Source organism: Hirundo rustica, chromosome 1 (assembly GCF_015227805.2).
Source record: "Hirundo rustica isolate bHirRus1 chromosome 1, bHirRus1.pri.v3, whole genome shotgun sequence".
In the NCBI taxonomy this organism is placed as follows: Eukaryota; Metazoa; Chordata; class Aves; order Passeriformes; family Hirundinidae; genus Hirundo; species Hirundo rustica.
Genome location: NC_053450.1, coordinates 114378173 through 114405964, shown reverse-complemented (window position 1 = coordinate 114405964; position 27792 = coordinate 114378173). Strand labels below are relative to the sequence as shown.

Below are 27792 nucleotides of genomic sequence, written 5' to 3'. Positions count from 1 at the left end.
CCCGTCCCGTCCTATCCCGTCCCGTCCCGTCCCGCTCCCCGTGCCGGGCCGGGCAGCGGCGAGGGCAGCGCAGCCATGTCGCACGGGGCGCGAGTGATCCGCACCGGGGTGAGCAGCGGGGGGCCCGCCGCCCCGCCGCCCGTCACCGTCGCCTCCTCCTCGGCGGGCTCGGACTCGGAGCTCATGGACGGCGGCTATTTCCGCTCCTGCGCCGGCATGCTGAAGGTGGCCCAGATGGTAAGGGGCGAGCGGGGCGGGGGGCGCTGCCGGGGCTGCTGCCGGGGCCCTCAGAGCCCGCGGGAATCGCGCTCGTCCTGCCGGACCGCTCCTGAGAGCGCCGTCGGGCAGCGCTGGGGCCGCGGCTCCGTGCGGGCTTGGCTCCTCAGCTCCCGCAGCTCCCAGCGGGACGAAAAGCCCGCGTTCCTCCGGCAGAGCGAAGCGTTGCCGTCTGTCGGAAGCTGCCTTTGCCTCTTGCTTACGCAGCGATGAGCACTTCTGACCAGACGGACGCGTACGAGCGCAAAGTAGCGGTGTTAACTTTTTGCCCTTAACGACGATAGCACCGTGATGCGATGGCGCGTCGTGCTGCCGTGCAGCACCTCGTTCCGTAACGTGGGTAAGTTTTTAGGAGACAGCGGGGCCAAGTGCCAGTGCCCGCAGCGATCTGGTACAGGTGGGCGCCGCAGCTGAGGCTGCTGCTCCAGCTGGCTCCGTGCCCTGTCTGTCAGAGACCTCCAGCAGTGACCCAGGGACACGGGGAGGGATGTGGGAGATGTATGGCTGAAATTCAAAAGCAGGCGATGGTGATGGAACGCTGCCAGGATTTGAGCTGATGCCTTAAGTCAGTGCATGAAATTCAGCTCCGTGCAGATGTGGAGGAGATTAACAGATGGATAAGCTCTTTCTCATTTTTATGGCCCATAATTATCTGTGGGGTGATTTGTTAGCTTAATTAGAGTGATAATGCCCAGGAAAGAGCATGGAAGACATCATGTACCGATACCTCCACACGTACTTTTCCATCGTGCAAGAACTTGTGCCTTGACAGCGTTTTATCCTAGAGTAGTTGCCTTCATCTTTTGTAATCTCCCAATGCCTTTTTTCCCCCTTCCTGTATTTGTCTGGTCATTTTTTTAAAGTTGTGTAGTTTATTAGCACCCGCATTTCTAAACCGACATTCAGAGTTAGGATTCATTATGTTCTAAATCAAATCCTCAAGTTTCTCTTTAGAAGCTGCCCAGTTTCTTCCAGTTTGTTATTAGCTGTCAGCTGCCCTTGGAAATGACCCTCAGCAGCAAAAGATGCAGTTGACCATGACTGGTCATGGCTCCCTCCACCTGCTGAGCATCTGCGCTCGTGAGACCTCAGAGCTGTCCCTCACTATGAATTCTGTGCTGTAGGAACACAAAGAGTTGTCTGGTGCCTTCTTCTGGCTTGGGCTGTTCCCAAACCGTTGAGTGGATCTGGGGAATCTTTTGAGCAGAAAAGTGCACGTGTGTCTACATTGCAACTGAACCTGGAGCCCTAAAACCGTAGACTTGTGCTCTGCTGATGAGCTGAAGGTCTATTTGCTTTCATCACTGTGGAGAGAACAGTTCCTTTTATGGACTAGAAATAACTAATCCTCTCTGCCCTCCACCCTGCTGTGGTGTCTGTACAGCTCTGGGGTGTGACTCCTAAAGCTACCACAGCATGGTTATTTGAGCTGTAATGTCAGTTTCTGGTGCATGTATTAAGTGCATGCATTCTTTGCATGCTTTACATATTTTCATGTGCTGGATGTAAATCTATGTAATTTTATGTAATGCTTCACATACTTTGCATAAAGTCGTATTTTATCAATGCTGTTCAATCTAAAATTCATCCAAATTTAAGCAAGTGGCTTTCTATAGTGACATTAACAGAAGTTAAAATAAACTAAATTATTTTTCTTTTGCACTCCTTCAGCTTCACTTTCTCATATTTTTCTGCTTTTCATCTTGCCTGTACACATCAGTAGGAGTTACCTCAGGTATTCAAGGAACTTTGGGCAAATGAACTTCTTCAATATCACATATCACAATGGCGCCTTCTCAAATAATTCCATAAGAAGACCACGTTGGTGCTGTAGCGTGTAGAAAGAACCATAATACATTTATTCCATATTTACTCCTGCACACAATAAAATAGGGAGACTGAAATATTTTTACAATTCTCTTTTATCTCTTCTCAGACAGTATTTATACCCATAGGTCCATTTGTATTAGCATTCAGTTTTCCTGGTACGAAGTGTGGGCAGTAACTTTTTTGGTAAAGATTTCTTTATGCTAAATCTGTTAACATTCCTGCACTAGTGTTGGTGTGGCTGGTGGCTGTAATCTTACTGAGAAAGAGAACACTTATGCTGGCAAAGGGCAAAGTTAAAGTCATTTGGGTTAGATGTATATCACACTAAATTGTGTACTGGGTCTCTGAGTGGTTGTGGTTGTGAAGAGGAAATGTTACAAGTTGTGTTCTCTCTTTCTTCCTCAGTCCCCTTAACCAAGACGTAAAGGATGTGATAGAGAGCAAGAAGGAAACATTTCACCACTTACTCTAATGTTAAGGGCTGTTTGCTGTGCTTGAAGGCTAACAAACCCCAACAGTTGTATGTGTACGTGAGTGACATAATTCCAACAGATAACAACAACATGCTATGGAAATCATAGGAAGGAAATAGAAGATGATGTTACAGCTGTTCTGCTGTAAGACAGAAGGACTGAAACTCAGGAATATTGAAGAGATTGTGCAGCCTGAATTATTGCTAATCTGAGTGTAATCAGTGCTTTCTCTTGAAATTCTGGGTGCTGTGGTGTCTAGCATCTAGAAATTAAGAAGAAAAAGGTGTTTCTTGCCTGTAAGCCTACACAAATTCCTTTAGTTTTTTACCTAGAGAATTTCTTTAACCTTGCAGAATGGTTATAGCTTTGAAAAGACAGTTCATTTTTTTGCACTGACTTCATGGAATAGTCTATAAATATGTTGAAAATACAGTGGAGGAGAAAGCATAGTTATGCAGATGTGTGTATTTTGTGTGTCAGTAAGACAATTTGAAAGTTGCTTTTCAATGTGTGACTGTTACTAACCTTATTTGGAGCTCTTTTCAAAATCCAGTCTGAACTGACACTGATTTTAACAGGAAATTGCAAAGTATTTCAACATCTAACTTACTCCAGCTTGTTTAACTTCATGTTGTTAATACAGCTTTCGCTTTTTCTTTCATTTCCTTCCCTTTTTTTTCTGGTATTTGCTGTTTTGCCAAGATCTCCTAGGGATACATATAGGATCCTGCTGTGCCCACCTTGGTAGCAGCAGTGTACTGAGTGTGTATAAGTGTGCACAATACGCTTGGACCGGAGAAACTGACTTGAGTGACTTGAATTTTAGCCGGCTTGTCGAAATCGGTGCAGATTGCACCCTTCAGCATTCTGCATGGGCTGTGCTGGTTTGGTTGAGGCACATTTGCTTTGTGTCTGTGCTACCTCTGGCCTGTTTTATTGTAAGCCTTTGTAGGAAGCTCTGTTGCTTAGCTTGGCAAGTTCTCAGTAGCTGGGTTCTTGGGAGTTTTTTGAGGCATCCTGTGCCATTAGGGTCCGTGGTATGAATGTGCATTTGTATTGTCACCAGGGTAGCTCAAGTGCCAGCGCTGATAGATTGAAACAAGTCTGGTTCCACGGGATTTGTCCTGGAGCCCTCCTGTGCTTTTTCTGTTTCTTACAGCTGGAGTCTGGAGGTTGCCACTGACGCTGTATTGGGCGAGGTCCTGCTTTCAGCACAGCCCGTGTTAGACAGGGAGCCTCTATAGGTGTTCCACTCTCTTAGGCACTTGGTAGGAGTGATTGTATCACCTCTCCAAAGTGTCTGGTGCAGAGCTTTGCAGGAGTGTGACCACACAGGCTGAAGAGAGAAAAGAAGAGCTGAGAGCTCACACGTAGGAGAGCCATCATGGCACAGCACATGCTTGTGCAGGTCTCTCAGGCTTCTCAAACTGTTCTTGGACCACTTCTTTTTCCTGAGAGGTGTGGAGTGACCCATGGCCTTCTTTGCCTCTCTTTCACCTCCCCCAGGTTGGGCCAAGCTAACTTTGGTCCCAGTTCAGACTGAAGGCCATTGTTCCCACAATGACACCACTGTTGCTGTTACAGCTCTGTCAGAGTAAGCAGAGCCTCAGAACAGGGTGTTTTAAGCTGAAACCAGTGCTGATTCTCTCAGCTCAACATGAACCATCAGTTTCACAAGACAGAAAACAAAAAATCAAAATTACCTTCTCAAGTCTGAAGAAAAGGTTTACAAGCAGTTCTAATGTAAAAAAAGGAGAAACTCAATAAAAGTTGACTTAACAATGTCATTTTAACTTGTTAAAAATGCTAAAGCAATAGCTAAAGGTTTTCTGCAGAGTATCTATTTAATTTCCAAAGTATGCCTTGACAACAGCAATGACATACTTGACAAGTGGATGGCCAACAAGACAGTCAGTAATTCTGAGCAACTTTGAAGTGTGCTGAAACCTCTCTGGGTTATTTGTATGCTAACATATAGTTGCATAATAGTATTCAAGAGACTATTCGTTCGTCTAACACTGAAGCTTAGAGAATGCTGGTAGTTAGGTTGCTGTGGCCAAGTTCAATTTCTGAATGTGCTGTATCATATCAGACAAATTTGCTGGGGAGCTATATTCAGAAGAAGTTAAAATATGAAAAGAAAGCAAAATCAGTGCAAGAAAACAATTCCTAATCAAAAGCGTTGATGCAAGAAAAAGAAATTCACAAAAGCAAGTGCTGCTTGGAATTATTTGAGAGCTACTCAATCTTTTAACTTGATCTTGAGACTGAGACATCTTTCTGTCCATGGAGGTGACTGAAGCAAAACATCTAATTCTGTGCAGCTGTGTGTCAGTGACATGATTTTTGTCTCTGGGCTAATAAAGCTGTTCAGTCAGAAGGGAGGCATTCTGGTGATATTCAAAGGTGCTGAAACTGTAAGCCTGTCTGTGTGTCCTGTATAGACTGTGCTTTCTGGGGAATGGAGGAAAATTACTCCAAAAATGTGCAAGATAAACTACTGGCTAAACGATGAGACACATTTTCTGAGGCCAAGGTCAGATCTGTTGTAGCTGCTCATTATTTTTGTTGTTCTGCTGGAAACTGCAGTAAAAGGATCTTTACTGGGCATGCTGAACAAAGAGAAAGAAAAAAACTATCTGAGTCTTAGATGGCTCCAAAGTAAGCTGGAGCACTCTGGAGTAAGGAATGTCCAAGCTTAGTAATTAAGCCCAGTAGGACTGGGAGGTCTTGTTATTTCCCCTCTGAGAACACCAAAGCCGGCTGCCTCAGCCAGTGGTGTTTTTTCCGTGCTGCTGCTCTGAGTGGACGTTTTTTTCTGTCCAGGTGTTTGCGTAAGAGCTGGAAGCAAACACTGTTCTCTGCATGTTAACCAAGGAGTTCTTGCTGGTAGGCTGACACACTTTTATTTGATGAGGTGAAATGTCACAAGCAATGCCATTTTAAGGAATTTTCCCCTTCTGTCTTGTGTCCATGCAGCTGTTCTCAGCTGCAGGGATGCAGATGTTCACCAGAGTTACACAGTACCAGGGAACTAATGGGGCTTTACTTCAGCTCTATGGTTTTCTTTTTCCATAAGTGTTTTTAGGGAACAGTTCAGCCATAGATGCTACTGTGGGCAAGAACAAGTGTGGCATGGAAGGACAGCAAATTCATAAGCTTGAAGTAGTTCCATGTGTTTCAAACTACAAGCTGAGAATGTAGTCCTTTTGTTTTTTCTCTTGGGCAGGGGAAGGTTTTGTACCATTCGTTTTAATTTTTATCTACCTCTTTCAGGAAAGAAAAGAAACTTGTAATTTTTCTGATGTCGAAATTGCACTAGAAGGCTAAAAAAATAAACTCCAGTACATTTTGTAAAAAGGCAATTATAGTCATTATTAAACACTAGGATATCTCTGCCCTGAATGTGTCAGTGAATGTTTTATTCGTTACTTTTTAAAAGAGGCTTTCTCAAAACTCAGAGTTGGAGCCTTCTTTCGTTGCTTATTTGGTGCATCCATTAGGATATGTTGCAATACATTCATTAGCAATCTCTGTGCACGTAGAGGTGATTCTTTCTGTAGAGGCGATTGAACAGGGGTCAACAAATACATTTTCTGAAATAACCACAAAAAAAAAAAAAAAAAGGGAAGTTTACCACATCACCTGAAATGTGTTTAATATGCCTGAAAGAGCAGAGTGCAGTATTGGCAGTGGTTTCCTGGCACATTTGTTTTATGGGAAGTTAAATTTTAAGGCGCTGTTTAAAAATCTCAGATCACATGGTGTCTGTGGATAATAAGATCTGGTGGAAAACGTGGATTCTTACTGCTCTGCGACTTCCTTTTAAGATGTGCAAGAGCAGTGTGTTCCCTGTCCTCACTTTGTTTGGGAATGGTGTCCTTTAAACATCCTCCTCTCCTGCCACAGAGCAACAGAAACCAGTGGATCCCTTGTTTACAAGTTCAGCCTCCACCCGCTCAGAGCCTGTACATGACAAGGAGCATCTTGCCAAGCATCCTTCACTGTGTTCCAGGGCTGTAGGGGCTGGAACAATGGGTTGTGTCTCACTGTGATCCAGCAGAAGCTGTCAGTGAGAGAAGCACACCTGACCCTGAGGCTCTTGTGCCTGCTCTGCATTACCGGGGTATTGTCCCCCAAAGCCAGACAGTGTTTCCTTCTATGAGTAAGTGTTTCCTCCGCTCCCCTCCCCGGGGAGTCCCTGTGAGGTATTCACTCAGTCCTGCGGCTGAGCTGTCCCCTTTGTGCTATTGTCATATGTGCTGTGGCCTTGTCCTCCTATTTTGTGGTGATATGTAAAGTATACAGCAGCCAGAAATTGCTATTTTCTGTACACAGAGTTCAGACTCTGAAGTTGCTGTGATTTCCCACCTGCGAGCTTCCTCTTTGCATAAGTGAGATTCTTAAAGGGGTCATTGTGGCTGAAACAAGTCCCTGCCCTGCACTGTGACGGTGGTAATTTGATAAATGTAATGGCAAGGACAGATGTGCCTGACTAGTCAAGGCTAGGTTTTCAAAGCCAAAACAAACTTGGCTGCTGTTCCTGCAACAATAAGCAGCAGCTGCAGTGCTTAGCGCTTCCTCTTCTGCTCACAGCTTCCCTTAAGGAAAATGGAACTGTGATGATGACAAAATTGAGAAGCTGTTTCAGGGGGAATTTTCTTATAATATTTTTGGCAGATTGTTGTGTTGCTTCTTTCTTTTAGGAGTACCACTAATGAGTTCAAGACACAAGTGCTGACAGCTGGGCAAGAGGTATGCTGTTAACGTGAGATGACCATCAGCAGCTGCAGAACTGCAGACCAACTTGGCCTATTTTCCTCGAGTCTGTAATCATGCTCTGCAAGAGCTCTTTTCTTTGTTTGGGAAAAGCACAGTCCCCACTTGCTGCTTCTCACCTGCTGGCTTGTTGAGCCTTTTGGCAGTTGCTTGAGTATCCAACTTCCTAGCAGACACAGGAGTGCTGTCTCAGCTTGTTGGAGAGGCCTGTCAGTCTCCAGGCATTCACTGAAAGCTGTCAGCTGCAACAGTGCCACGGGGGAATCTCATCTATTCTCATTTTTCCCCCTCTTTCATCGCCCTTCAGTTCTCTGGCACCTTGCTAAGCATCGAGTATTCACACTTAGAAGAGGTTTTTCTCTGGTGTGCAAAGACCCACCGTGATCCAGCAGCCAGGCTGTGATGATGCCAGTTCACCTGGGGATTGTCATGATGTTTTCAGGAACTCTCACCTATGTTTTCCTGATGAAAATCACAATATGCCAGCACAGCTAACAACGTGGACTTCGGTGATGTAAATGAGTCTTCCTCTTGTTCAAGGGGACCTTGCTCAGGGCTCCATTTCCATGGCTTAGCAAAGCCCTTGCTGGAGATGATGGATAAGAGCTTTTTAACTGCTGTCTGTGTGACTGCCTGATGTCAGTGTGGTGATCTCTGAGGCAGGGAGAGATATGGCAGGTGTCAACTGAAGATCTGAGTCAGTCAAGCACTAAATGCCTCAGACAGTGAGAAGGGGTTGTGTTGTGCGCAGCATCTGTGAGGGCGAGCGATGAGCAGATTGCTCGCTGAGGGTTGGCGGGCGGAGGCATGAGACATCGCCGTGTGGTTCACGTGGTATCCCTTGATCTCTGCAACAACTTCCAGGAAGATGAGATTGCTTTTTGTTTTTTCATGCATTTAATTTGATAGGTTAACTAGAATGATCGTTGCCACGGGGTACTGGTTTTTGTGTTGTATGTTCCTTACCTTAGTTTTCACTGGCTCTGTGCTGCTAGATATGTGCTGGATATCCAGAACGTGGTGGGAACTTTGCCACCTGTAAATATAGACAATATGCCCTTGGCTTCTAGCACCCAGCAAATCTGAACCAGGCTTGGTTGGCCTGCCACCGTGGGCTCCTTCTCTATAGGTGGTATTGCCATGCACAGTTGGTGGATCCATTTTTAGACAGCCATGAAGTTTATCTACAAGAGCTCTATAGCTCACAAGTAGGGATTAAGCTCTTTCTATATTGTATATCACTGGCAATATGGGACTTCACTGGCTTTTTTATGGGCAAGCAATCCAAACAAGCCAAACAATGCATCTGAGAATGGTCCAGAGTGGCGGTGTCCGAGGTGCCTGGTTCCTGCCAGCAGTTTATCTTCCCAGCCAACTAGAAGGAGGTATGGCAGGCGAGGTGGGCAGTGTCCTGCAGTCGTTCTCCATTTACACAAACCTACTCACACTGTGGGCCGTCTTCTCCTGTCATCCTGTCTGACTTTCAGGTTTGCCAGATGGAGAGAACAGTTGACGTGGCTCTCCAGGAGGATCTAGATGTTGGAAGTGTTTGACTTGCAGGAGAGGGAAGTATCAATCATAGCTTGCTGTGCAATTTTTGAATCTGGAGAGATTTGGTTATACTAATTCTCCTCATTCTTGGTTGCTCTCAACAGATACTCCGGTTTCTCCTAGGGGAGTCTGGAGATTCAAGCCTCTTATAATGTTTTTTTACTTCCTGTAGTCTTTTGAGATGTGATTTAGAGATTCTCCCTACTATGCAAGATAGATGATCCTCAGTGATGTGAACTACAGCAGGAGCTGTGTGCATGTATGTTTTTTTGCAGCAATAAGGTAGTATTCTTCTAAATGAGCTTGTTTGTGTGTGATGCAGGTTCCCAACAAGCACCACAACTGAGGGGAGGGCAGAGGGCATAGGCTGAGTGATTGTATCTTTGCATCTACAGAAAAATAACACAGACAGACAGAGGATGTGTCTCTGCTCTTACCTGAAAAAGCAAGGTCATCCATAATTTGGGTATTATTACTTTGTGGGAGGGACCACTGGAGTGGGTGGCCAGCTAGCTGTTACATGGGGGCTGTTGCCTGCACAGAGAATTAATTCCTTATTAATGAATTAACAACCTACAGGGTTCTCCTGGCTTTGTCCACAGGAGTATTTTCAGTTGTTGCAGGTGGCACCTCTTTGAAGCTTAAAGGGAAAGCAGATGTGTTCCCCACAGCTGGAACCTTACTAGGGCATTTGCTATATTAAAAATTCCATTCCTATCCTTTGCAGACATGCCAGCAGTCAGCTGTGCCATTAATAGTGTTTTGCAGAGGATTTTATGTGTTTGGGGAATTGTTTGTAACTTGCATTATGCCACTTGTGCAGTGTTACTCGGTTGCCGCAATACTTTGACGGTCGTGTGTGCAGCTTTTATGAAGATTGGAAAAGCTTACTGATAATGCTTTCACAGTTGGACTGTTTCAAATTTAAGTTGATTCTTAAACAAAATGTAGAGAAGAAGAAATAAAATTATGAGCTTGCTGTGGGTAACAAGCTTTTCTTTTTTTCACTAATTCACTGCCTGATGAGAATATAGTATATTGTTTGCCACGTAACTATGGAATCCTCGGCTTTCAGTAAATAACATGCAGGATTGTATGGTGCCTTTCAGCGTGTGCAGGCAGCTGTGGGATTGAGGCAGGGAGCTAGCTCAGCTGGCAGGGGAGGGATTGAAGACCTGCATGCCCTGTGATCAGTGGCAGGCAAGACTTAGTTGCAGCTAGTCATTACAAAGAATTGCCTTTTTAATGATCATGGCTAACACCCTGCAACAAGGGCTCTTTAATAATGTCCTTCGTATGCTGGTTCTGGGATTACCCCACACCCTTTTCTACCACTGAGGCCTGGGCCTGAGCAGATAGATAATTTCTTATTAATAGATATAGAGCATCACTTGCTTGTACTTAGGATTGTCCTCTTATCTGTGTTGTAGAGGGTCTGAATAAGATTATTTTGCCTTTTCTCACCCTCCCACCATTTTTTATCTTCAATAAATAGCCTGTGGATGATGGTGCACAAGAGAAGTGACTTATCAGAGGCCAGGCAACCTCCTTATTTTAGCAAAGCAGCCAGACAAGAAGGAAATCTGCCCAGATGCAGGGGCTGAGAGATGATTGTGCAACCAAAGACTGACTGCTTCACAGAACCATGCACTTGCAGGCAGCTGATTTCATCTGTCATTAATGAAGTCTCAAATGGACTGTGCCTTTTATCTTCTTTTTCTCGTAGGGGTTTGTCTGTTGCAGCTCACATTTCCAACACTGCCCTGGAAGAAGGAAATCTCAATTACAGCGGCAGTCAACATTGCTGCTCAAATTAGCTGAACCAGTCTTGCATGAGCTGCAGTTGTGACCTTGGTCTGTGCTTTGCTCATCTTTCTGATTTGGGGAGCTGTTAAAAAATTATTTTACTCCATCCAGAAATATGTACTTAATAATATGTGGGTGTTGCTTCATTGTGTTGAGTTGTAGTATTTGGAAATGTCCAGCTGTATAGTCAGTGACATTTCTCCAGAGCACAGTTATCCTGATTGGCTCTCACAGGGATGGAAAATTCCATTTACTATCTTGGCTGGTGTCACAAGCTGGAAACTTTGACTTTTTTTTCGTTCAAATACAAAAAGCATTTAGTTCTTATTATATTTCTATTTTCTAAACAGGCTGTGATGAAACTGCATGAGAGTCAGTTATGTCCCTTGCTCCAAATTTGCAGACACATTTTCTGTACAATTGCTTGCATTAAAACTTGGGTAAGTTTTAAGATAGTGGAAATCAAACAGGTTTTATCAATTTTACGAATAGTGCTCAGGGTCCTCCTCTTCCGATTCAGGAGGAGGGACATTAAAGCTGTACAAAGGTTCATCAGTCCTCCAGCAAGTACAATGGATAAAAAAAGAAAAGCACTTTCAGGTACTACCAACAGGAAACTGGTGAACCAGAGCTGCTGCCTACAGTGTTTGTGCAGGTGTAGCACTATTCTGAATCCTGTCCCCTGACATTTCCCCCCGTGAATGGTGCTGATTTTTGGTTAACTAATTTCAATACATGCCCTGAGAGAGGGCAGGATAGTTAGGAAACAATTAAAAGTGAGAATTGGGGTGCAGTGTCATGTATAGAGGGAAATTTGGAAGGGAAAGAATGAGAGACAAAAGGAGAAGAAATTTGGAGTGTAATGGAGGGAAAGAAGAGGAAAGGGGAATACGGGGCAGAGAAAAAAAAAAAAAGGAAAGGAAAACCGGAGACAAAACGCTGTCTCTTCTTATGGGAGGATATACTAGAGGGGAAAATTAAAGAAAAAATACTCAGAGAAACACAAGGATGTTGTGTTACATTGCATGCATGGCATAATATGTTACATTACATTGAATGGCAAAGTAATTAAATTAAAAGATAACACAGAACTGGGTGGATTTTACATGAGGATGTGTATGTCGCAGTATTATGGTAAAACTTTGAGATAAGAATTACAGTATTTCTCTGTAACTGGGCACCTTGAGGCAATTTTGCTTCTTATTAGTGTTATCTTTCCTCCTGCAGTTAGGTTGGCATTTCACATCTTATTTCTGTATAGAGAAAGAAAATTGTTATCCAGAGCTTCAAGTTACATGGTAAGATAGAAGCTTCAGCCTGGCAATTCAGTTCCTCATCCTGGGATTTGTGAAAACCATAGCCTGTGTCTTTCTATAATGAAGGTTTTTAATATTGTTCTTTGTACTGCCACAGCAGCTAGAAATCCAGATAAGGGGTAGGCCACATGCAGTGAGTTAACCCCAGCCAGTAACCAAACACCCAGCCAGCCTCTCACTCACTGTCCTCTCTTGCAGGACGGGGAGAAAATAGAAGGAAGGCAAAAAGACCCATGGATCAAGATAATGACAGTTTTATAAGGAAAGCAAAAGCTGCACACACAAGCAAAGCTATAAATTCTTCCACTACTCCATTCAAGGCCAGGCTGGATAGGTGGTCTATTTGAAGGTATCTCTGCTCATGGCAGGAGGTTGGGAATAGATGGTCTTCAAAGTCCCTTCCAGCCCAAAACATCCTGTAAGTCTATGATTCTGTACGTAATGGTTGCTTGGGAAGAGAAATGCCATAACCTAAAATATTTCCCCTTACACCTCCTGTCTTGAGCTTTTATCACTAAATACAACATCCTATGGACTGGAAAATCCCATTGCTCAGCTGGAGCCAGCTGCCAGTGTCTTGCCCACTTGTGAGTTTGCTTTGGGATGAGGGGGGGGAGAAGAGAGGCAGAATGCCTTGTTGCTGTGTGAGCCCAGTTCAGCAGCAGCGGAAACACCCTTTAACCACAGAAAGCCCAGCTCCTGTGAGCTGCTGTGAAGGCAGCTTGTGTCACACCCACACCAGAACATCACCGCTGTGCAGGGGCTTGCAAAGCCACAGTGGGAAAGGAGAACCTGTGCTCCACAGTCACTGACAGAGTAGGGGAAGAACTGCTGCGCAGGGGTGACTGAAAACGTGCAGTCCTGAACAGTCAGGGATGGTCAAGAGGATGAGTAGTAAAGTGGTCCTAGCATTAAAGATTAGAAAACCGTTTATTTCCGATGTCTAGCGCATGGTGTGCTTTTTGAATCACTGCTCACAGTCAGTTATGTGTAGATAAATATGTAGATAAATGACAGACAGGTAATAAATGCCAGTTTCCATTTTACTCCATTTAGGACTCTCGTTTTTGTTTATCTCGGGTGCTGATGTAGCAACTCAAAGCAACTCTCAGAAAGCGAACCTTTTCCTCCTTTTGCCTGTTGTGTGGCTTCCTCCTTGGATGATTTTCACACCTGCTTGTCTGTTACATCTGTGATCTGTTGATTGTCCTTTGGGGCTTTTTGGAGAGGGGAGCAGGGAGGAAAATTATATGGGTATTTTGGTGTGGGTTTGGCTTTTTTTGTTTCTTTATTTGTCGGGGTATTTTTATTGAGTATCTATTTTCATTCACTCTAATAAGGAAAACAGTCATCTTGCCCTAGACATTTATTAGCAGTCCTCAACATTTTTGCCTTTATTTTACATGTCTGAAGTGTTTTGAAGGTGCAAAACCTTAGCACAATGCATGTGAAATCTTTATTAGTTCTCATTTGATGACTGGAGGAGCTGAAGTGGTGATATACATGATTTACAGAAGTTCAGACAGAAATAGGGTTACAAAACTGGGGTCAGCATTCAAGAGTTGGTGACTTACAATTCCTCCCTTGTGTCAGTGTTTGCCTGTGGAAATGGGCCTCTCATCCTCAGAACATTAGGCTTTCCTTTAAGAGTAGGTTCTTTTCAGTATTGAAGATCATGCATGATTTATGTTTGTGCAGGTAGCTGTGTCTGTGGAAAATTTAGTTCTCTCCAAAAGTTACAGAAGAATTAGGTATTGGCAATAAAGCCAGAGCTTTATTTATGACATCCATTATAACAGGAGAGTAGAAAAAGATCATACAAAGCACTTGCACAGATTGATTCCTGGGTTATAAAATTGTTCTGTGGTCAGATAAAGTACAATCTTCTACCACATGAACAGAAAATGCTTTGTGGTGCCAGCTGGCTTGTAGGTACATGCAGAGCAAAACAAGTCCTTCCCTTTGTTACCCTCAGGGCACTAGTGAAGAAAATTGTACGTGTAATCTCTGGACTGGTGGGCATGCACTCCTGCCTGCCCCTTCCTTGGGGCAGGTGATTCTCTATTAAGCTTCTTTGAACTTGCCAGCTTGGGCTTTTCCATCTGTGCTGGGGCACTCCAGCAGGAGAGCCCAGCCCGTTAGTCCTGAGGGGCAGGCAGCTCTTGGGCAGTTTTACTGGTGGCCTCAGTGACAAGTGACAGGACTGGAAGCCACAGGAGGACCCAGCCAGCAGAGAGGCTGAGGCGTATGTGGCTGTCTTGCTCTGGGTCTCAGCATCATGCCCAGCTCACTCCCATGTGGACAGGGTGTTTGCAGCCAAGCTTTCTCTGTAACTCAATTGCATTTGCAGGACTACAGCCACCCAAGAGTGAGCAAGGGAAGTTAGAGGTGGAATTCAAACCATCTGAAATCAGGAGTACAACAGCATCTGGGCCTAATGCCATGGGGTGCTAGACCCAGTTCTTTCAATTTCACGGAAGCATTGCAGTATTTTTCTTTTCAGTTAAAAAGTATAAAAAATTGAGAAGCATTTGCCTTAGGAGTAATTGTTGCATCTTCTTTCTTTATGTAATTGCTTCTGAACGCAAAGGCATGGTTCGTCTCTTTTTGGTAAGAAGGTATTAAAAATTTTCCTGCTGTGGAAGATTTGTTTCCTTGAAGTCTTGATACACATTTTCCTTGTTTTTTACTGAGTGTAATAATAACCAGTGGACTTCAGATGCTTGTTCTTTGTCAGGGACAAGAAGAAACAAGGAGGAAACCAGCTGATTTTTAAAAAGAAACAGCATTTACAGGGAACATTTCCAGAAGCATTTTGCAGCACAGAGCAGAAGAATTTATCCCTCTTGTCTAGTCCTTCCCTATCTTCTCTAGCCTGAGAGGTACAAAAGGAAGTGTGGAATTCTGAACAGATTGATGTAATATCTATGGGCAGGAAGGAAGATCCAGGACATTACAGGTTTGTCAGCTTCACCTCAGTCCCTTGGGAGATGATGAAAAAAATCCTCTTAGAAAGCATTTCCAAACACATGAAGGACAAGAAGGTGATCAGGAGTAGTCAGCATGGCTTTATAAAGGGGAAATGGTGCTTGACCAGCCTTACTGCTTTCCACAATGAGGTGACTAGCTTGGTGGACAAGGGAAGAGTGATGGATGTGGTTTACCTTGATCTTGGTGAGGTTCTAGTCTCCTATAACATCCTCGCAGACAAGCTGACAGGGTATGGATTAGGTAAGTTGGCAGTGAGGTGGATTTAAAAGTGAACAACCCAGCCCAGAGAGTTGTGATCAGTGGTACAAGGTCCAGCTGGAGGCCAGGCACTAGTGGTGTACCCCAGGGGTCCATACGGGGACCGGCGCTGTTCCACATCTTCATTAATGACCTGAATGATGATGCAGAGTGCACTCCTGGAAAGTTTGTAGGTGATGAAAAACCTGGGAGGAGTGGCTGATGTGCCAAGGGGTTGTGCTGCCACGGAGAGAAATCTTGGCAGTCTGGACAGAGAAGAGCCTCATCAAGTTTGACACAGGGAAATGCCACGTCCTGTATCTGGAGGTATCTGAGAGTAAGGCCCTACACCAGTACAGGCTGGAGGTTGGAAAGCACTTCTCCAGAGAAGACCTTGGGATCTTGGGGGACAACACACTGACCATGAGCCAGCCACGTGCTTTTGTGGTGATGGTGGCCAACAGCTTCCTGGGCTGCTTTAGGGAGAAGCCCACATGAAGAAAGAAAAATTGTGTTTCATTTTTTTGGTAGATCTGAGTTAACTTCAAATCAGAATGGGGTTTAGGCTTGGGAAGGTATGTCAGTGCCATTCAAGAGGCAGCATTTTGCACAATCACATTGCGAGGATGTGGTAACCTCATTTTCAGCTCCAAGTAGGGAAGAGGATGCAGGTTCTGTAAAAGCCTTGCAGGCTCTGTTATGTCTTTTCTATCTGCTGAAAGTTGACTGCCTTTATCTCACATTGACTTGACTGCAAGATTGTTCCTTATATATATCAGTGTCGCTAAATGTGCTTCATAACTCACTTCAAATATCTTCTCCAAAGGAGAGTCAAGCAGTGGGTTAGTTTAAGCTGATTGATTTCTGTGAAACAGAGTAAATATGGAACTTTATTTAAATCCAGAAATCCCTCCTCGGGGTTGATTAATGCATATGGCCTTTATTTTGCTTCTGAGAAGCCAGAAAGCACTTAAATAATAGTGCCCTGCAATGTGTCCCTCACCCCTTTTTTGTAATGTAGGTCTGGAGTCCGGATATTGTGGAGCACACTGAAATCTTCTGAGACTGACCTGTACTTCTGGTCACACTGGCTTGCTGGCTACAGCTTACATCTGTGTTGCTCTCATGACATGTGAAGTGCTACATTGAAATGAAAATATCTGTGCTTTTTTTTTTTGTGCCTCCAGTTTTTTATTTCCAGGGTATATAAACCTGCTCCCCTTAGCACAGATGCATAAAGAACACTCATAACATTTGATCACTTCAGTGCTTTGCCATTCATTTCTCTCTCTGTGTCAAAAACTGTATCCCAGACAGTTACATATTTATCACTTTATCACTCAGTTCTCTGGAAACCAGAATCCCAGGGGGGAAAAGGTACAGTCATCACCCGGTGTATCATGAGAAACCAGTATCTGGTGAAGAAACTTCAGCATTTGTCAGTTTCAAAGAACAAGTGATACTGTGTGGCTCTGGTACCTGTATTGTTAGCATTCTTTTTTCAACAGGTGAGTTTTAAACTCTGACTCTACCTGCAGGCAATATAGTGTGGCAGATGTGATACAGATTTATATAAAGTTGTTGGGAGGGTCCCTTTGCACTCATCCTGTGAAATAGAATCACGTGCCATTGAACCAAGGACCTTCTTTAGAAGCGGCAGGTAAATCTCATGTTGCAAGATTTCTGCTAAGAAAGTAAATCTTTGAAAGAAATATCTCTTGCCATGCAAGAGAAAGAAGCCACACAGTGGTTTCTTCCTATGTTTGTGCTGAGGCACATCTAAAATCAAAGAAGGGAGGATCTTTGCTAATTGGATTTGGAGTTGTTTTAGTCACGAAGAACTGTTGAAATGGAAAGCATGTTGGTTCAAATCCACAGTTCTACCCTGTCAGCAGCTGAGCAGATTCTTCATTGGTACCATGTATCTTCTTATTTCTGAGGGTTGTGGCACCTCAGATATATTTTCTGTCCCCAGATGACTCTCATTCTTCTTTATGCTTCTCAATTTTTTATACCTTTTAACTGAAAAGAATAATACTGCTATGCTTCCATGAAATTGAAGGAACTGGGTCTAGCTTAAACTAAGGACTTTTTCCCAGTGCATTTTGTTATTTGGGTGGTGCTTGTACCTCAAGAGTCCTGTCCTCCTTATCCTTTGTACACTGTAAAAGAACCTGCTAAAGTTAATAGTTCACGCATGAAATGAGCCAGTGGGCAGATTTAATATTTCTGTGAATTAAGGCTTCCTTCTTGATTTTTACAGTGTAATTGAAACTGGGAACTGATTATTGTGAAGACACCTGAATAAGGGAAACTTCTTCTGGCCTTTGGTGGTTAGAGAATGTTGTCCTCATCCCACCTTTATCAAAGAGCAAGACTCAGTGCTTGCTGTGACTTGTTGTGGAGTCTTCCTGTAGAATAAAATTTCATTAAATTTAGTTTTAAATTATGGAAAGAATAGCTGTGTCTTGCATCACTTAGAGTGTTTCTTCTAGATTATAGGATAAATTATCTCCTTCTGATTGTTCAGGTTGTTCAGGGGCTAAGTCAGATGACTCTGTTTAACTGACTTTAAGATTCAGAGAGCAGGGCATCACTTCCAGGGCTAATATCAACTCCTTGGACCAGCTGGACCTGGTCTGACAGCAGCTCAGGCACTCGTGTAGGTCAAGAATCCAGAGCACTGACTTTTTTCTTTGAAGTCACCGTTTTGAGGTGGTTCACTGTCAAGGCATTGATGTGGCTGTTTGGATGGAGTTTGGCGAAGGTGACAGGTCCTTGTGAAATTTTTTCCTACAGACCTTTTGGTTGCCCTTGTACGTGCATATATTTAGCCTGTCCACTTAGAACTGAGCAGGTGAAACTTGGCTAACACTTAGGGATAATTTAAGCTATGTTGTTTGGGCACTGGGGTGTTTGGTTTTTTTCCTCTTTTAATCTTAAGGAAATTATTCTGATAATGAATGCATTTGGTTAGGAGTTTGGAAGGTGAGTGTGCAGGAAAAGATGGTGCAGTCTTGAAGTGCTGGCTTCCTCAGGTAGTTTTTTAATGTCTAGGAGAAACACTTAAAATGTGAATCATTACAGCTTCTGGCTGACTTCAGATGACTAAAAATTACAGTGGCTGAAAGCATGCACTGACTGAGTCTGTAATAAAAAAATATTTTAGTATATTCTCTGTAGATTTATTTTGGTCGCCCAGATTAGACAAGATGGTGGAAGCAGCAAGATTAGTAAAATAAATAAGTAGCTTTAGATTAAAGGAAAAAAGGAAATAGCTTTTGTCCTTAGAAAGCCTACAGCCGAAAGAAGTTGTACAATAAAGCTTTATCGTTTTATTTGGCAGTATTAACTTATAAAAGTTTTGGGGGTAAGGTGAATTAAATCAGTTCCTCCAAATGTTTATATTATTTACTCTGATACTGCCTTACAGTCTGATAATGCTTCTGCTCTGCAGATGGCAGAAAAGGAAGAGTAGAACTGTTAGCTCAGGTCCTCTGATTTTGCATGTGAGAAACGTCACTAAATGAAAGTGAAAGTGGATATGTTCGTGGACACCTCCATTTTCACAGCTTTCAGTGAACTCCTGAAAGTCTCTGGATGCTTCAGTCACTGGTGCAACTCCAGGCATTCAGTTCCATTTCTCCATTTGAGACCTCTTCCTTTGTACACAGAGACATCTTCAAGTTGAGTTCTTCAGACAGAAACTGCTGCTTTCCGTCTGGCCATTGCTCCTTTCCCCAGACCTAATGGTTGCTTCAGCTCATTTATCAGCTAATTATGAAACCTTATTATCATGCTCGTTACTTTGTCCTCCATTTAGTTGGCACCATCCCATTTACATTAGATATTTGTCTTCTAAGTGTCATTTTGTTGTGCTTAGAATCATCTCCACGACCCTCTGAGCACCACAGTGAAAACCTTGAAATGTGCCTTTTGTCTTCCAGATCTCACTGCTGATTGGATTCATCAGCGTAAATAATTCTGCATGGACAGATTACAGCGCATACAGCTTCTTTCAGATTGTCACCATGTGCGACTTAGTTATGATTTTGTTCTTCTACATCATGCACATTTTCAGAGTCTACAGGAAGCTGACTTGTGTTAGCTGGCCACTGGCGGTAAGCCTGGGTTCCTCTCCTCTCTTGGGGGTTGATGTCCCACTTTCTCAGTCCATTCCCTTGTGCTGTCTCACAAAGATAGGCTGTCTTTCACTCAATTCTTTTTTGCCTCGTATGCAAATCCTTTTGTTGGTTGTATTCAGTTCAGCAGATTCTGTAACTGTAAGATTTTCAGCTGATTTGGATATGATTCTGCCCTCCTTTACACCGACATAAATCTAGATTTACCATATGGAAGGCAATCATTTTATTAAGAGACAATCGGAAGGAAGTTACCGATCATCAAGCCTTCAGCAGATGGGTCCTAGCTCAGGTCATTTATAGCAGCTCGGGGATTGCTAAAGTACCAAATCATAGCATCAGAATTCATGTACTACATCCTGTCCCAAAATAAAGTCTGTGAGTGCTATTTAAATCAGATGTGCCTCTTTTCGGTATAGTTTTAGATAACTTAAACAATAGCAAAATATAGGAGCCTCGGCCTGATTGCCATCCTGGCCATTCCTGGGATATCCTGCAGGATGTTCCTGCCTCGTTCCTGCATTTCCCATACACATCTATCTCTCATATCCTAGCAGAGAACTAACAGGCAGCACCAAATATGTGAGACCTGAACTTCCTCAGTAGCTCTGGCTGAGGTCAGCTAACAGAAGAGTTCTGCATCCTAGTGTGGGATGATGGATTTTGGCAGCCTCTTAGGACAGGCCTCCCTTATATGTGTTACTTCCCCTGAAGAAGGACCAAAGGAGAAGGGAAAGCCAACTTAGATAGACAGGAATTCTGAGACCTGAGATGTGGTTGGTTGGTGGTTAATGGAGGCTATGTAAGTAATTTACAAATCTAAGATAACAGTTTGTCCATCCATCCAGTTATAACCAGAGAGAAAATCTTAATTTTCTTTTTTGCTGAAGAATATGGTTAGACTTTTTTTTTTTTCTTCTTCCTAAACATGTGCCACCACTATCTGTTTCTAAAGGTACTTATTTATCTAGAGATAATACAGATGCAGGGATTGAAATAAAGGAGTGAAGTTGATATCATGACAGTTTAATACATGACAGTTTTGCAGAGCAGCATTTAATGTGTGCATTGCTGTAAAAGGACTATGCTGTTTTTGCCTCTGCATGGGCTGTTTCTTTGTTGTTGTTGTTGTGTGTTTAATTATTCCTCAGCATTCCAGAGTTTAAGGCACTGAAGTTTGTGGCTGCTCAGCTTCAGAAAGCTTTATAGGATGTGATGCTTGAACATTGGTGCTCTGTTACAAAACAAACAGCCTGATTTTCAGTCACATTTAAGTATCTTTAGAACAGAAGAGGAAGACATGTGAGAGAGTCTGGGAAACCAGAGCTAGCGTTTGGATGAATTTCCTGGCAGGATCTTTACATTGCAATCAGGGGTGTGATTTGCAGCCAGTAAAGCTGAAGTGGTTCAAGAGGTTGTTCACTGCTGACACCTTTTAAAGCTTGGAAGTATTTCTCCAGAGGGGCACTCTTCTGGCCCTGCCGGGGGTTAGTTCTCCACCTAATGTAGCCTTTGATGACTCTTGCAGCTTTGCCCATCCCTTGGATTCCTCCAAAGTAGTAGCCTGTGTACACTGCTTTATTTGATGTCTCTAAGGAGGCAATGGCATGTCCCATTTGCCTGCTGCGTCATGGGCTAGTCAGAGAAGCCTCTTTATGCATATGATTTATTCTGGCAAATGCAAGGGTTGAGATTTTGATTACCCGAAACAAGTTTACAAATTAGGAAAATAACTTGTGGTCTCGGAGCCTCCTTTACAGAAAAAATCCTCCTCAGCTCTTTTTAGCCACTGAATAGAGTGGAGCTGGTATGGTAGACTGTTCATCTTCTGGGCTTTCCATGGACAATTTCCTTTTGGGACTATATTCTATCTTCTGGTTTGAGACGGAATGTCTCCTCTCCTCTCTATTTGCCCAGCTCATGCTGGTAGTGCAATGCAGATAAAGGAAGTAGATATGCATCTGCCCCACCCCACCCTGCACAAGAAACAACCCATGTTCAGTGTGCAAACACCTGTACTGGTTGTCCTAAGCTTTGTGAGGATTCAAAATCAAGATCCACAGATACCCCTGCTTGTAAAAAGGTAAAATTGACTCCTGGACTGATACTTACCACACCAGAGAAGAGTTTAAATGTGTTTCCTTGGTCCTCTCTCAGAAAACCCCAATGCATCATGTTTCACTGCAGCTGTGCTTTTTGTGGCTTCCCTCCCTTCCCTTCCTTCCTTGTGGTTTCAGTCTCAGTTGAGGTAAGTTTTTAGTAAATGCTGCAGTAGATCCAGTGCTTAATTTCTAAGATTATCAGAAGTAGGAGAATTTGGTTTTCCACTTAAGCCATTTTGTATAGGGTAGAGAAATATTTCCTTAAGGCTCCTTCCTCCAGAGCCATCTCTTTAAGTAAGGTGCATACTGGATGCAATGAAGTAATTTGCTGTGCTGAAATAAAAGGATTGCATCCATACCCGTAAGTTAATCCTATTCCAGTAGCATGAGTAGACCCAAACCATTCTTTTTTGAACAGAAACTGAGCTTTGGTATAAAATCCATTCACAAGATGTGTTGGTGGGTTTTGGTTTTTTTAACTTTGTTTTGCCTTTTTTTTTTTTTCTTTTTTTTTTTTTTTCTTTTTTTCTTTTTTTCTTTTTCTTTTTGACAATGTTTTGTCCTCTGGGTTTGAGGGTTTGAGTCATCTCTGCCAACTTATTTTCTTTCTGAGACATATCAAAACGCTCTCCAGATAAGTTTCCCTTCTGACGCATGCTGCGCTTGTCTTTTCAGGAGTTTCTTCATTACTTAATTGGCACACTTCTGCTTCTCATTGGATCGATTGTAGCAGCAGCCAAGAGTTACAATATAACTGGACTTGTGGCTGGAGCGGTAAGACTGTGTTTATTAGGCCTGACACTTTTAAACTTGCAATATATCTATCACTTGTACCTTTGTTTTCTTACTTTCGTCTTGGCTGGGTGAACGACCTTGCGCTCATTTCAGTGAATGTTCTGTAACACAGTGCCAACGAAATATTTTGTTGTTGGGTGCTGGACTCACCACTAAAGTTGGTATTTGTCCTGCCAGAGCGTTGAAACTAAAGGCTTCTGCTTGAACTCATAGGAACTAATGTATTTAAGTGAAGAATTAGGACAATTAACTTTTGACAAAAGACTGTTGTAGCAGCTGGAAGTTACCTAAAGGATTTCACCCTCCTGTTCAGCTTTCAACGCTTCCTGCTCCTGAACAGAGCCCTGTTTAAGATAATTTCTCCTGAGCTAAAACCTACTGGGACTCTGAGCTGGCTTCTGGCAGGTGCTCTCTGCCTCTCTTGGCTGGAAGGCTTTACAGAGAGGCATGACTTCCAAGTGTGGGTGACAGTATTTTCACAGCAGCAGGACCTGAAATACCACTCCTCCAGAATAAAGAATTGCTTTCAGAAACTTAGTCCTGATGATGCAAACAGACCAGAAGACCTACCTGACTTGTTTATTTGGCAGACATCAGGGAAAGACTTGTTTGAATGGGGCAGTGAAAGAGCAGTAATCAGAGGTGCTAGAAACAGACTTTTCTTTGTTGCAGAATCCTAGTGAGAAGTTTAGAAGTTGACACTCCGTGCTGCTGTCCAGCTTTTTCTCCCTCCTTGTGTATGACTCTCAGTCTATCTTTCAGGCTTGACAAGACACAGGCTGCTATTATACTACAGAAACTTTTGGGTTTTTTAGTCTTTTGGCAGAATGGAGTAAAAAAACCCGCTTCTCTTTTGGGTCTGTTAATCCCATAAAATGTGTAGCTGAATATACAAAAGTGCCCATACACGCATGGAATATGTGTCATCTAATGCTCCATAAGTATTTGTGGTTTGTTTGTTTTCTCATCCAGACTTTCGGGTTCCTGGCTACAATACTTTGTGTTATAAGTATGTGGTCATCCTACAAGGTTTCGTGCATCACACAGTCAACAAGTAAGTATCGTGCTTAGTAACTGCCAGAATGCTTCCCAAAATGAATATTTATATTTTCTGGCACAGGGCTGTGTCTACCTGGAAGGATTTATTAATGCCCTGGTTGTTGTGACTCAAAATTACTCAAAAAGCAATAATTCCCAATTTTCTGTCATCACAGACGTAATCACAACTAGTGACAGCTGTTAACAAATAACTACAAGAGCAAAATAACTTGCTTCTAGCAAATAGTGAACATAGCAATGCTTTCTTTTCTCTCTCCCCCACCCCTTACCAAAAGGTTTCCAGTGTGTTGCTTAATAAATTGGATGAATTTGTTTGTGGCGACACAAGTGACACTGTGTTCCTTTTCAAAGATGCATCTGTGTGACTCCATCACCCGTGCAAGACGTCTGCCTTACAAAACAGGATACCAAAGAGGAGTGTCCACTGCTGAGGAGAGAGCCGTGGGTATTTTGTTACTAGCCTGGACAAGCTGGTAACTTTGGAAGATCTACTTGAATGCCTATGCAAAACAATGTTGTGAACCAAAGTTTTCTTGCTCCCCCCTACCTCCCCCCACCCAAAGAAGTTTATAATGAAGAACCTGCTTGTTTCAGAGAAAGACAACTTCTGTCTCTCAAGCTGGGCTATGGCCGTTTCCAGCTATTTGCAAGTGTATTTAAAGTGTATTTAAAACTCATCTGGACAGTCATTTGGTTCTCCTTTCAGAGGGATGGAATAATTCCTTCTGATTTCCTCCATCTGTTTACACAAGGGGAATCCTGCAAATTCCTACCTGATTCTTAACTTCCATGGATTATACGTTTAACAAAGGAAGAGTAACAAACTAATTTGTGCCTGGATAAGCTGACCTAAGCCTTTGTTACCTCTTTCTGTCAGAACTGTGGACTTTTCTAACATCAGCTCAGCCAGCATCAAAAATTATGAACTGCAACTTGAAAACATCACTGCAAACACTTCCTCCTACGCCCCAACAGTACACGATGAAATTGGGGATTTTCTCCATTAATTTTTAGCAGTCAAAGATTATTCATAAAAACTTCGCTTCCCAAATACAGGAAAATACGTACCCAAGAACATACATTTAATATTTTATGGGGTCCTTTTTTTTCTCTTCTTCATAGTAAGACCACTTCTGTAGAAAATTTCTATGCATTTGGTATAAATTATTCACTTTGTAATCTAACAGCATTTATGGAAAGCCCATTGTGAATGGAACAACGTGCTTCTTTCTCTCTCTTACATGTGGTTTTGTCACTTCCTCTGCCTCTGCTGGAATCTGTGCTCCTGAGGACTCTGCCCAGAGCCTGGGGAGACAAAACAGTTCAGTTTTGTCCAACCTGATATCATCATGAAATTCTATGTAACTTCAGTGCTGAGACAATGCCTTCTTGGCACCTTTGTCTTTCCTTTTGCAATCCATCTCTGGTGAGCTGGGAATTCTTTGCAGGAAAAAAGGAAGCATGGGCCTCTCTTCCTCCTTGGTGCTTCTCCTTTCATGTCTAGCTGGGAAGTAGAGCTTGGTTTATTCTGTCAAGATAACTGTGACAGTGCAGCAGAAGTTGGGTTTATACAGTTTACCAGGGACAATCTGGAGAAAAAAAAGCATTTTCTGGCATGCTATATATTTTTCTATTTGTCTGAAATTCTGCATCAATACTGCTAAGTTATTTAATGGTTCTCTCAGAAAATACTTTTTGTACCTCATGGCAGGTCAACATATATTGCTATTTGTTGCCACCTTTTTTTTTTTTTTTTTTTCCCTATCCCAATATATGTATCTTTACTTAGAATTTATTTTTAACTCTGACAACAGAAAATTGGCCAACTGCTAAAGTGTCAAAAAATTTGAGTAAGTAAATGAAAATAACTAAACAGATAACTTGATGAGGTAAGAATCTTCCTCCTCATGGTGCACAGTTTCTGGGATTGTTTTTGCTATTCCTTTTCAAAAGTGCCCTATTTAGAGAAACAGAGAGCAGAAAAGAATTTGAAAGCACAAAATTCTGGTTTTAGTGGGTGAAGGTACATACATTCACTCCAAGATAAAGTGCTTCAACATTAATGCAGAGGATCATTCAAATAAACCATATAACAGGCAGGTATATTATTACGAATTTTATATTGGCTATTTCTTATTTTTTTACAATGTTACAATGTTCTGCCCCCTTCCTTCAGATGATATGTTTTGTGTTTAGTCAGGAATGAGCCATTTTTCCTTTTTAACAACCAGAATTGAGCATGGCTCAAAGGCTCTCTGGCTTAAGACAACAAAGGTTCCTCTCAGCTGGGAATCCCTTGTCAGCAGTGTCAGTGAGACCTCAGCCTTCCTTGCGCTGCCAGCACAGGACCAGTCAAGTGGCCTTATGTGACAAGGGACTTCATTCTGGGCACTGAGTGAAAATACCTGCAGAAGGAGGTACTCATACACACACGTGTGAGTATCTAATTTTTCACAATAGGGCTGCTTGATCACCAGTCCTCCTGCCAAGACTGACTACAGTTTTTGGAAACCAGTGCTCTGACTTTAATTTGGGCTGATAAGACTGATATTTAAGGATACAACCTCTCCTGTTCCCCTAGACTGTGTTATTTCTTCTTCACCTCCTGATGTATCACCTCAGATTGACAGGAGGAACCTTCCCACAAGCTTTAAGCCCACTTGGCAATCCTGTGGCAAGCAATGTTCTCCTGCAGACAGTGTGAATGCAGCTGAGACCTCAGCACTGAGGTGGCAGTGGGGAGAAGCACCTGCTAAGGATTGGGGCTGGAGCCTGAGCTTGTTCTGCAGAAAAGGCTGTTTCCACTTTCTCCTGGAACCATGCCCCCTCTCCTGGCACTATACTAGGGGTTTTTTTCTCAGCCTCTCACATCACTCTGTCACTTGTCACCATATGGAGGGAAAAAAAAAAAAAAAAGTCAAGGGGAATTTCATGCAGTCTAACAACCAAAGAATTTCTGAAATGTGTTCTGTGATAATCCAAAGAATATGTTTGGCTTTAAGTGCACTTGCTTATACTCGATCAAGAGATGTAAGTTACCACTTCCCTTTTGGGTTTTATGCCTAATGACAGGACTAAATTATTCCTGCAGCTTTGGCTGTTGTGACAGTGCTGGGTCCATAGGCCCACCAGACGCTCCCAATCAGGATGCTCTGAGGCCGGAAGACTGACATCTCTGCTGCCAAAGTTTCCTTGCTTTCCCCAAATCCTCCTTGTGAAGCGTGTCTACCAAGAAAAGCACAGATTTTCTGTTATCACCAGCTCCACCGCGGGTCGTTGAATGACAGCTCCGTCTGGCAGGGAATTCGACACCTCTCTGCTGTACCTCTGCCAGCAAAAGTGTTTTAAGTTTCCTTCAGTGTCAACCTGGTTCTGAAAGCTCCATCTGTCTGCAACTTTGTCAAATATGGGATTCCAGCTGTTTTAGAAATAAACTCTGTTAGCTGTTTGGGTGATGTGGAGAATCAGACTGTTGTCCTGGTCATTTTTTCCTTCCTCTGCAGTGGCTTTCTCTCAGGGGAGTATCAGAATACATCTGGTAACTGGAGTACAATAGGTACGAGTCACAGAAAAATGTGCTCCCTGCTATTGTGTTTGGATGTGCTGGTCTCCAACTATCCCACCCACTATCTTCAGCTTCAAGATGAGTGTAGTTTGTGCTTGGAGCTAACACAGAATTTGGGATTCAGTTTTTACTGAAAACTTAAAATGCAAATGTTGGGAGAAGAAAATTGGTAGTACATGCTGCTTCATACTGTGGAAAAACCTAAACCTCATGTTTGAGCTCTGGGGGCTTGAGATAAGCTAGAGAGTGAATAGTGCTTTTATCAGGTAGAAACCAGGAAAATGAGAAGGGGAAATGAAACGTTTTAAAAAAGAGGAAGTGTGGCTATGAAAAGCTTCAGGACCACAGTGCTGGATGAAGACAGTGCAGGTTATGTGACCTGCATAACTTTTTCTGTTGCTAAGAATTGGTTGCACTGTTTGGAAACAGTTCACTATGTGGGGTTTAAAGGGGATAGCAGCACACCAGGATAATAACTTGTACAGAAGTGTGTGGGTGGCGGTGGGGTGTTGAGTGATGCTCCATGGAAGAGAGGATTAGGAACTTACGAGGACAAAAAGGAGCAGGAGAGAAGGAAGATCAGGTGCAAACATCAGTAGAAAGCTTATGAGGGGAAGAACTAATGTGAATGCCTTGTGTACTAACAGAAGTGGTGGCAGATATTAACATTTTCTGGCTGTGCTGGTTATTAAAGGGCAGATCTGCCCAGAGTGAGAGAAATCTTTTTACTGCTTGCCTGCACTTTATACCCTGTGTCTGGGATTTTCCTGTTCTGCTAAAGCTGGGGGGGAGATGCACAAGACCTGACCACAGGCTGTGGAACATGGCATCAAGCTGCCATATGCTCTGCCCTGTTAAACTTAAAATTCC

The 27792-nt window shown here is 43.0% G+C and overlaps 1 protein-coding gene across 3 annotated transcripts; it reads left to right on the top strand.

The window, feature by feature from the left end:
• Positions 1-75: 75 nt before the first annotated feature.
• Positions 76-26917, top strand: CMTM7 (CKLF like MARVEL transmembrane domain containing 7). 3 transcript variants are annotated; one of them, XM_040084166.1, is made up of 5 exons: positions 76-237; positions 19207-19380; positions 22179-22277; positions 23271-23352; positions 23709-26917. In XM_040084166.1, exons 1-5 carry the CDS (start codon positions 76-78, stop codon positions 23720-23722), a joined length of 531 nt encoding a protein of 176 aa, XP_039940100.1. In that variant the 3' UTR covers positions 23723-26917. The 3 variants fall into 3 exon arrangements, with proteins under 3 accessions (XP_039940100.1, XP_058279516.1, XP_058279515.1); XM_058423533.1 differs by lacking the exon at positions 76-237 and adding an exon at positions 382-616; XM_058423532.1 differs by lacking the exon at positions 76-237 and adding an exon at positions 7296-7334.
• The last annotated feature ends 875 nt before the right edge of the window (positions 26918-27792 follow it).

Excerpts from the sequence above, each read along its gene's own strand:
- CMTM7 (XM_040084166.1), top strand. The coding sequence starts at position 76 with ATGTCGCACGGGGCGCGAGTGATCCGCACCGGGGTGAGCAGCGGGGGG. Across the intron at positions 19,381-22,178 it reads GTGTTAGCTGGCCACTGGCG|GAGTTTCTTCATTACTTAAT; the intron begins GTAAGCCTGGGT and ends TTGTCTTTTCAG. Across the intron at positions 22,278-23,270 it reads CTGGACTTGTGGCTGGAGCG|ACTTTCGGGTTCCTGGCTAC; the intron begins GTAAGACTGTGT and ends TTTCTCATCCAG.